At 67.6% G+C, this 10,423-nt stretch overlaps 1 protein-coding gene, 1 long non-coding RNA gene and 1 other non-coding gene across 3 annotated transcripts; 2 read left to right on the plus strand and 1 right to left on the minus strand.

The window, feature by feature from the left end:
- Window positions 1–567: 567 nt before the first annotated feature.
- Window positions 568–3,878, minus strand: OPN1SW (opsin 1, short wave sensitive). Its single transcript, XM_052788887.1, is given in 6 exon segments — window positions 568–930; window positions 1,744–1,983; window positions 2,384–2,549; window positions 2,828–2,996; window positions 3,503–3,698; window positions 3,700–3,878. Coding segments are annotated over 6 exon segments (1,053 nt in total). The 5' UTR covers window positions 3,859–3,878; the 3' UTR covers window positions 568–807.
- Window positions 3,879–4,895: 1,017 nt separating this feature from the next.
- On the plus strand, window positions 4,896–4,967 carry TRNAP-AGG (transfer RNA proline (anticodon AGG)). The gene has a single exon. It is a non-coding gene; the product is annotated as a tRNA-Pro (tRNA).
- Window positions 4,968–6,503: 1,536 nt separating this feature from the next.
- LOC128142662 (uncharacterized) lies at window positions 6,504–8,941 on the plus strand. Its single transcript, XR_008235468.1, has 3 exons — window positions 6,504–6,696; window positions 8,655–8,761; window positions 8,845–8,941. It is a non-coding gene; the product is annotated as an uncharacterized LOC128142662 (long non-coding RNA).
- The last annotated feature ends 1,482 nt before the right edge of the window (window positions 8,942–10,423 follow it).

Here is a 10,423-nt window from a genome sequence, read left to right on the forward strand (position 1 = left end):
CGGGGAGGTTGGGGTGTGGGGCTGGGGGAGGGGATGTGGGGCTGATGTGGGTCCTGGGCGAGTCCTGCACGCTTGTCCCCGCTGCTCCTGGGTGGGGGGCTCTGCCCTGCCCCAGCCCCATGCATAGGGGGCTCAGCCCCACCCCTGCCCCATAGATGGGGGGCTCAGCACCGTCCCAGCCCCACAACTGGGCTCCCGCACCGCTCCAGCCCCGTGGAGAGGAGCTCAGCACCACTCCAACCCCATAGATGGGGGCTCTGCACAACCCTGACCCCACGGATGGGATCCAGCCCAGCCCCATGGGTGGGGGCTCAGCCCCACGGATGGGGCTCAGAACCACCCCAGCCCCATGGATTGGGGGCTCAGCTCAATGTTAGCCCCATAGATGGGATCCAGCCCCTGGGATGAGGCCCCCAGCTCCACCCCAGCCCCACAGATGGGGGGGCTCAGCACCTCCCCAACCCCATGGGTGGTGGGAGAGGGCAGCACCCCACCTCCCCGCCCCACCACCGCTTGTGGGTCCCGAGCAGGACGAGCGGGCAGGGTCCTGTGCTGGTATCCATCCTGTCCCACAGCCGTGGGGCTGAGCCACCCACGGAATCCCCCCCGTCCCCACCCCCACCGTGGGGCCACCGACGCGCAGACGGGCTTGGCGTTGCGTTCAGACCGCGGCGGTGGTTTATTGTCCCACCCGCGCCTACATCCTAGGCTGGCCGAGGGGGCGGGCCCCGGACCCCCAAGGCAGCCCCAGCCCCATAGCGAGGACAGCCGGGGGGTCCTGGAGCCGGGGCAGGCGCTGGTGACTCCTCAGCTGGGGCTGACCTGGCTGGAGGAGACGGATGAGACCTCCGTCCTCTGGGCCGAGCTGGAGATGTCCGAGTCGTCCGTCATGGGCTTCCCGCAGACCGTCTCCATGATGCAGGCGCGGAACTACGGGGATGGGAACGCGGCCGGCTCAGCCCCGGGGGGGTCCCGCGTGTCCCCTGTCCCCCTTCCCTGTCCCCCATCCCTGGGACTGTCTTCCCATCCCTGATGCCACGCTGACTCCCATCTCCTGTCCCTGGGAAAATGGTACCCCCCCTGCCCTGGAAGATGGCTCTGGGCATTCCCAGGTGTCCCCAAGTGTCCCCAGGCATCCCAGTCCCTGGGTGTCACTGGGTCTCCCTCATCCCCAGCTGTCCCCGCTCCTGGGATGTCCCCCACTCTGTTGGCACCAGGTGTCCCTCGTCCCTGGGCATCCCTGGATGTCCCTGGTCCCCAAGTGTCCCCGGTCCCCAGATGTCCTTGGGCACCCTGGGGGTGTCCCCGTTGCCCGGGTTGTCCTCAGGTGTCCCCATTGTCCAGGTGTCCTGGGATGTCCCCATTGCCCGGGTGTCCCTGGATGTCCCTGGTCCCCAGATGTCCTTGGGCACCCATGGGTGTCCCTGGTGTCCTCAGTCCCCGGGTGTCCCCGTCCCCTGGTGTCCCCGGTCTCTGCACATCCCCAGTCCGTTGGCATCCTTGGTGCCCAGTCCCTGGTCCATGATCATCCCTGGTCCCTGGGCACCCCTAAATGACCCTGGTCCCCAAGTGTCCCCGGACATCCTTAGTCCCCAGGTGTGCTCGGGCACCCCTGGATGTTCCCATCGCCTGGGTGTCCGTGTATGTCCCCATTTGCCTGGGTGTCCCCAGGATGTCCCGGCCGCCTGGGTGACCCCAGGATGTCCCCATCACCCAGATGTCCCGGGGTGTCCCCAGGGGCACCTGTTTGTTCATGAAGCAGTAAATGATGGGGTTGTAGACGCAGGCGCTCTTGGAGAAGAAGGCAGGGATGGTGACCAGGCGCAGGTCGAGGCCGTGGTTCCGGTTGTTCACCATATACATGGCCAGGGCCGCGTAGGGCACGTAGCAGAGGCAGAAGGAGCCCACCATCACCACCACCATGCGGGACACCTCCCGCTCCGCCTTCTGCGTCGTGGCCGACTCCTGCTGCTGCGCGGCCACCTGCGCCCAAAGCAGGGGGTCAGGTCCCACCGCGACCCCTGGCCGGACCTCCTGCCTGCCCTCCTGCCTCACTCCTGTCCGAGCAGCCCTTCGTACCTCCATCCCGCTATCCATCCTTCCCTCCATCCCTCCAGCCAACCCTCCATCTCCCCATCCCTCCACCCCTCCATCCATCTCTCTCTCCATCTCTCCATCTCCCCACCCCTCCATCTCTCCATCCCTCCATCCCACTCCATCCCACTCCATCTCTTCTGCTCTCCATCCTTCTTTTCCTCCCTCCCTTTGGCCATTTCTCCTCCCTCCCTCCCTCAATCCCCCCTCCCTCGCCATCCTCCCACCCTTGCACACGCGCGTGCGCAGCCCCTGGGCTCCCCGTGCCCGCCGTGCCCCCGGGACTCACGGCCCGCAGGGCGCTGAGCAGCTGGGAGTAGGAGAAGATGATGAGGGAGAGGGGCACGATGAAGCAGAAGATGAAGAGGAACCAGGTGTAGTACTCGCTCTTGTACTTGGTGCCCACCGTGTACCAGTCGGGGCCGCAGGAGCACTGCAGCCCCTCGGGCACGTACCTGTGGGGCACGCGCACTCACCCCCCCGCTCCGTGCCACGTGGCACCCCCGTGGCACTGCTGGGTGTCTCGGCACCCTCCTGGCACCCCCGTGGTACCCCCGTGGCACCCCCACAGCAATGCTGGGCTGCTCCACACCTCTATGGCACCCCACGAAACCCCCCCCACGGCACTGCCATCCTGCTCCGCACCGGCACCCCCATGACCCCCCCCCCACCAGCCGCTCCTGGAGATGAGCACCCTGCCACCCCTGCCCACCATCCACCTCCCCCCCCCCACCTGCTCCACCCGAAGAACGGGGGGATGGCGACGCCGACGCCGATGACCCAGGTGGCCACCACCACCATCAGGGCGTGCTTGGAGCTGAAGCGGAAGTTGCCGAAGGGTTTGCAGATGACGATTGTAGCGCTCGAAAGCCAGAAGGCCAAGGACCACCCCGTCACCAGCCCTGGGGGGGGGACACCACCGGGACCTCAACCACTCCCACCAACCCCCATGGCCCCACCAGACCACGGTGGTCGCCTCCACCTACAGCCCCACGGGTCATGGTGGTCACCCCAACTCCTACAGCCCCACCAAACCATGGTGGTCACCTCTGCCTACAGACCCACCAAACTACGGGTGTTCAACACTACCTACAGCCCCACCAGGTCATGGTGGTCACCCCAACACCTACAGCCCCATCAGACCCCAGTGGTCACCTCCACCTACAGCCCCACCAGGTCGTGGTGGTCACCCCAACTCCTACAGCCCCACCAAACCATGGTGGTCAATCCTACCTACAGCCCCACCAGGTCGTGGTGGTCACCCCAACTCCTACAGCCCCACCACACCATGGTGGTCAACCCTACCTACAGCCCCACCAAACCACAGTGGTCACCCCAGCTCCTACAGCCCCCCCAAACCATCTTGGTCACCCTAACTCCCACAGCCCCACCAGACCCCAGTGGTCACCCCCACCTACCTCCGGTGGCCCCCACGAAGCCTCCAAGGAACACATGTGCTTGCCGAAGACGAAGTAACCCTGGGAGCTGGAGACGAAGACGGTGAAGACGCTGAAGATGCAGGAGATGAAGCCGCTGAAGGAGATGTTCACCAAGATGTAGTTGAGGGGTTGCCTCAGCTTCTTGTACTTGACGGTGACGACCAGGGACGATGGCGTTGAGGGGGGTGCCCACCAAGAAGACGAAGCCCATGAAGGCGGTCTGCAGGTAGAACGCCCACGGCGCGAGCGATGTGATATTGGGGACCGTCCAAGGTCCCACCGAGGACCCGTTCTTGAAGAGGTAAAACTCTTCGTCACCCGACATGGTGATGGGGCTGGGGGGGGGTGGGGGGACATGGTGGTCCCCTGCCCTCCCCCTCTGATATACCCTGCCCAGCCCCAAGCCGCTTAACGGCTGAGGGGGGGATCAGGGCTTCATCCTTGGCAAACTTGGGGATTAGGGGGGGCTAAGCCGGGCTGAGAGCCTAATCGGCCTCCCTAAGCCGGGCCGAGCCGATTGCCGAGGCTCCCGGGGGATTTTGGGGGGGGGGGGGCCGTAAGGGCCCCCCGCCAACCCATCTTGGGGGTGGGGGGGGTCCCCCAGGGGTCCCCGGGGACACACAGGGCACCCCAAGCTTGGTCTTGCTGCCACCGGGATGTCCCAGCCCTGTGTGCCCTGGGGGGGGGGTGGTTGGGGTCCTCCAGATGGGGGGGGCTTGGGGACCCCCAGTGAGGTCACCCCCCCCTCCCCGAGCACCCTAGGGTGCCCCCCGCAGCCCCACGGGGACACCCAGTGCCCCCCACCATTTATTGCCCCCGCGCCGCTGGGGGTGCGCTACTTGGGGGTGCAACGCCAAATGGGGGGGGTGCGTTGGTGGGGGGGGGTGTCACTGCAGAGGGGTGCACTCGCCCGGGGAGGGGGGGGGTGTGCATTTTTGGGTGCGTTGCCGGGGGGTGCATTACCAGAGGGGGATGTGCACTTTTGGGGGGGTTGCACTGCTGGGGGTGGATTGCAAAGGGGGGGGGGTGCACTTTCGGGGGGGGTGTGCACTGCCGGGGGGGGGTACGCTGCCGGGGTTGGCTGGTTGGGGGGTGCACTGCTGGGGGTGCATTGCAGGGGGGGGTGCACTTTCGGGGGGGGGGAAATGCACTTTCGGGGGGGGGTGCCTTGCCCGTGGCGGGGGGAAGGGGCTTGTGCACTTTCGGAGGGGCTGCACAGCTGACGTTGCCCCCTCCCCACCGTGCCCCTCGCCCCCCCTCCCTCCCCAGTACCCCCAGTACTGCCCAGTACCAGCCCCCCCGGCTGCCCCCACGCCGCCACCACCCACGCGTGGCCCGTGGAGGGGCGGGCGGCGCTGCGGCGGCTCGTTGGTCTAGGGGTATGATTCTCGCTTAGGGTGCGAGAGGTCCCGGGTTCAAATCCCGGACGAGCCCGGAGGTTTTTTTTCCTGCCCCCCCCCCCCTTTCTCCCTCCCCCTGCCCCCCCCCCCGGGACCATGGGTCCTCCCGTGGGGGCAGGAAGGATGAGCACAAGCTGCTTAGGGGGGGGGGGGGATTAAGGGCTCTTGGGCGCCGCCCCCCCCCCCCCCCGGGGGGCTGGGGGTGCATATAAAGGCCGGGTGGAGTGGAGGGACAGTGGGGTGGTGGGACCCACGCGGAGCCCACGGCGGGGGGGGGGTGTCCGTTGTTGCGTGGGTGCGGGGGGTGTGGGGGGGGTACACCTCCGTGGGTGTCTGTGTCCTTGTATGGGGGTGTGTGGGGGGGGGTGCCCACCTGTGGGGGTGCCTCGGGGCACCCGTGGGTTGTGTCCGGCGCCGGGCAGGGACTGGGCGGTGCTGGGGGGGGGCAAGGTTGGGGATGGATGGGCTGGGCCCCCAGCACTGGCTGGGGGGGGAATCCTGCCCCGGCCAGGCTGTACTGGGTCAGCCCGGGCTGTACTGGGCCATACTGGTCTGTACTGGGTCAGGTCAGGTCACACTGTACCGCACCAGGCTGTACCATACAGTACCATACTGGGCCATACTGTACTGGGTCAGACTGGGTTTTACCGTACCATACCATACGGTACCGGGCCAGGCCACACTCCACCATACTGGGCTGGGTCATACCATACCGTACTGTACCATACCATACCAGCTGCCCCCCTGCACCCTGGCACACTGCCCCCTCATGTGTCCCTCGTAGCCATCAGTAGGCTCCAGAGAGAACACTCCCCACAATGTGTCCTGAAGCTCCAGGGAGGGGTACCCCAGGGCAGGAGCAGGGGCACTGGGGCTACTGGTGGTGGGGTGATGGTATGGGACAGTGGCACTGGGGGGGGGGGGGGGGGCACTGCTGCCCCCTGACCCAAGGGGACCCAGGCATCCGGGCAGGCAGGGCCCCCCCAGGGAAGGGGGGAGGCGGTTGCCAGGGCAACAAGAGATGCCACCCCTGGGGACGGTCACCCGGGAGATGGTCACAGGGCACAGGGTGCCCCAGCGCAGAGCGGCAGGGCCATGGACCTCAGCGCCTCCCGCTCCGTGGGCAGTGAGTGGGGGCACCCGGGACAACCCCCCCCCCAGGGACGGGCACCCCGAGTGGACGGGTAACCCCATAGATGAGTGCCCCATGCAGGGCAGGCACCCCAGGGATGGGCACCCCACAAGGATGGGCACCCCCTCGGGACGGGCATCCCCAGGAATTGGCACCCCCAGAATGACGGGCACCCCACAGGAGCTGGCACCCCAAGGGACGTGCACCCCCGGGGGTGGGCAACCCCTGGGCACCGGCACCCCATAGGGGTTGGCAGCCCCAAACCCGCGCCCCGTGGCCCCCCCCACCCCGAGCGGCGATGCCCACGAGGTGCCCTCTCGCAGCGGAGCTGCGGACGCTGCAGGCAGAGCTGGGCGCGCTGCAGGCAGGCGAGGCAGCGGAGCTGGGGCAACTGGAGCGGGGCGCTGGCGCTGGCGGCAGGCAGAGCGGGCAGCGGCGACGGCGGAGGCCGGGCAGCAGGCAGAGGAGGTCGCCCGGCTGCGGGAGGAGGTGGCCGGGCTGCGGGCAGAGCTGCGGCGCGGGCAGGAGCTCCGTGCCCAGGACCAGCTGGAGGCCACGGCGCTGCGTGCCGATGCCCGCTTGAAGGAGCAGCGGCACCGGTGTGCCACCGCCGAGGTGGCACGGCTCCAAGGTACCGGGGCATGGCAGGGGGGAGGCCGTGGTGGGATGGTGGCCATGGCGTGGTGGGATGGTGGCCATGGCGAGGTGGGATGGTGGCCATGGTATGACAGAATGATGCATGGGACAGAAGGTTGGTGGCCATGGGTTGGTGGCCATGGTGTGGTGGGCTGGTGGCCATTGTATGGAAGTGGTGCCATGGGACAGAAGGTTGGTAGCCCATGGTGACATGGGATGGTGGCCATGGCGAGGTGGGACGGTGGCCATGCGAGGGGGGATGGTGGCCATGGCATGGTGGGCTGGTGGTCATGGTGTGGTGGGCTGGTGGCCGTGGTATGTCAGAGTGATGCCATGGGACAGAAGGTTGGTGGCCATGGTGTGGTGGGCTGGTGGCCATTGTATGACAGTGATGCCATGGGACAGAAGGTTGGTGGCCACGGTGAGGTGGGACAGTGGCCATGGCATGGTGGGCTGGTGGCCATGGTGTGGTGGGCTGGTGGCCATTGTATGACAGTGTTGCCATGGGACAGAAGGTTGGTGGCCACGGTGAGGTGGGACAGTGGCCATGGCATGGTGGGACGGTGACCATGGTGTGGTGGGCTGGTGGCCATGGTATGTCAGAGTGATGCCATGGGACAGAAGGTTGGTGGCCATGGTGTGGTGGGCTGGTGGCCATTGTATGACAGTGATGCCATGGGACAGAAGGTTGGTGGCCACGGTGAGGTGGGACAGTGGCCATGGCATGGTGGGACGGTGACCATGGTGTGGTGGGCTGGTGGCCATGGTATGTCAGAGTGATGCATGGGACAGAAGGTTGGTGGCCATGGTGTGGTGGGCTGGGTGGCCATTGTATGACAGTGATGCCATGGGACAGAAGGTTGGTGGCCACGGTGAGGTGGGACAGTGGCCATGGCATGGTGGGACGGTGACCATGGTGTGGTGGGCTGGTGGCCATGGTATGTCAGAGTGATGCCATGGGACAGAAGGTTGGTGGCCATGGTGTGGTGGGCTGGTGGCCATTGTATGACAGTGATGCCATGGGACAGAAGGTTGGTGGCCACGGTGAGGTGGGACAGTGGCCATGGATGGTGGGACGGTGACCATGGTGTGGTGGGCTGGTGCCATGGTATGTCAGAGTGATGCCATGGGACAGAAAGTTGGTGGCACGGCATGGTGGGCTGGTGGCCATGGTGAGGTGGGACGGTGGCCATGGCGTGGTAGGGTGACGTTGCAGCACGGGGGGTGGTGGTCTCGCAGGGGCCCGTGCTGTGGGGTGGGTTGCCGTGGGTCAGGGTGCCGTGGGGCTGAGGCGGGGTGCTGCGCAGAGGAGCTGGGCAGGCTGCGGGCGCAGCAGGAGGCGCTGGGCGAGGAGCACCGGGCGCTGCGGCACCGTCACCACCGCCTCTGCCGGCACCTCTGCGGCACCCGCCGCCACCGGTACCGCCCCGCGGCCCCCACGGGACCCACGGACCCCCTGCCTCTAGCCCCCGTGGGACCCCCCAGGACCTCCGTGTCCCCGTCCTCGTGCCCTCCTGGATGTGGCCCCTATATGTGTCCCCCTGGCCCCGGCCGTGTCCCCCTGGCCCGTGCCCCCCAGCCAGCTCCCCGTGCCCCCGGCCATGTCCCCCCCATCCCCATGGCGTGTCCCCCTTGTCATCTTGTTCATGTCCCCTGTGCCCCCCAGTCCTGCCCCCCCGTGCCCCCAGTCACGTCCCTCTATGCCCCTGGCCACGTTCGCCCTGTCCCCATGTCCCTTGTCCCCACGTCCGCATCCCCGGTGCCCCCTGCCCAAGTACCCTGTGCCCCCCCCCCAGCCATGTCGCCCTGTCCCCATGTCCCTTGTCCCCACGTCCGCATCCCCGGTGCCCCCTGCCCAAGTACCCTGTGCCCCCCCCCCAGCCATGTCCCCCTGTCCCCACGGCCATGTGCCCCCGCACCGCCGGCAGCCCCCGGCACTGCCATCTCCTGCAGGTGCCCCGAGGGGCCGGGGGGCACCGAGGGTCCCCCTCCCAGTGTCCCCCTACCCCGAGGACCCCGAGGATGCCCAGCCTCAGTACCTGGAGGGGACCCAGAGCCAGGTATGGAGTGGGGGGGGGACGGGGACCCGGGGCTCAGGGTGTCACCGTGGTGGGGGTGGCCCTGACCCCCGTCCCCTCCCCAGGAGACCACCGGCGGGCTCAAGCCCTTCATCCTCTTCGTCGTGGCCTCCACCATCCTCTTCCTCTACCCCTACCTGAAGCAGAGCTGAGACCCCGGCGGCGTCCTGACCCCCCCACCCGGAGCACCTGACCCCCCCCCCCCCAAGAGCAATACACCAGATACCCCTCTGTATGGCTGCTGTCGGTGCTGGGGTCCCCGGGGTGGGGGTGCCACCCATGTACCACCCACGTCTGTGTCACCCCCCCCCCCCGAGCGGGACATGCCCCTCCACCCCCCCCCCCCCCGGGTATTTTGGGTGCCGGTGCGTGGCTCTGACTCGCTGGGTTATTTTTAGGTGCTGGCGCAGGCGCTTGGGCCATTGTCGTCGTTGTCCCGTCCCCCCCCCCCGCTGTCACCCGTCACCCTGGGGTGCACCCTCTCCACCACCCCCCCCGGCCCCACCCAGGGAACTCCTTGCCGTGGAGGGTGGAGGGGGGGGAGAACTGAGTCACAGTGAGATGGGAGAGGAACCCAGGCATCCTGCACCCCTTGTGTGTCCCCCCCCACCCCCCCGGGTGGGACCCAGGCGTCCGGGTGCCCGTCACCCCCCCCCCCACCCGCTGGAAGCTTCCAGGGCGGGTGGCCAACGGTGACGTGGTGACGGTGACACTGGCAGCCGGACACCGGAACAAGGGGGAACCCGATACACCCCCTCTCCCCAAAATTACCCCCCCCCCCAACAAAGGACCCAGCTCTGGAGCACCCAGGTGTCTACCACCCCCCCCCCCCCCAGCACCCAGCCTGGGCCCAAGGGTGTTGAAGAGGACCCAGGCGTCCAGGTGGACCCCCAAGGGGGGGGGGGCACCAACGATGTTGGGGGGCAGTGGGGTCCAGGGTCACTGAGGGGGCCCTGACACCCTGGGTCCACCCCCCAAGATGAATGAACCCCCCCCCACCCCTGCCATGTGCCACCCCAATGGGGAAACTGAGGCACGGCTGAGGGGACCCACGGCTTGAGCCACCAGTGGGGTGGTCACCCAGCAAGGGGGGGGCCTTGGGTGGGGGGTCCCAAGAAGGGGGGGGCTGATCGGGAGGGGTGTCTGGGTGGTGGGGGGTCCTGGGGGGTGCTTGGGGGGGTCTCAGTTGGGGTCCTGGGGGGGAGTGTTTCTTCTGTGAGTTTTTTGGGGGGTCCCAAGTGGGGGACTCATGAGTGGGAGGGGGTCCTGAGTGGGGGGGGGTCCCAGCTGAGTCTTCTGGGGGGGGTCCCAAGTAAGTGAGTTTCCTGAGGGGTCTTTGGGGGGGGGGGGGTGCCAATGGTGCTAGGGTGTATTGAGGTGCTGGTATTGGGGTGCTCAGGGTGCCTGGGGTATGGGGCGTTGGGGTGCTGGGGTATTGGGGTGCTTGGGGTGCTGGGGTGCTGGGTGCCCAGGGTGCTGGCGGTGCTGAGGTTTTGGGGTGCTGGGTTTTGGAATATCAGGGTAATGAGGTGTTGGTGGTGCCATCAGGGTGCTGGGGTGCTGAGGTTTTGGGGTGCCGGTGTTTCAGGGGTGGTGAGGTTTGGGGGTGCGGGGTGCCAGTGTTTTGGGGGTGTCGGGGGGTGG

This window comes from Harpia harpyja, chromosome 6 (genome assembly GCF_026419915.1).
Source record: "Harpia harpyja isolate bHarHar1 chromosome 6, bHarHar1 primary haplotype, whole genome shotgun sequence".
In the NCBI taxonomy this organism is placed as follows: Eukaryota; Metazoa; Chordata; class Aves; order Accipitriformes; family Accipitridae; genus Harpia; species Harpia harpyja.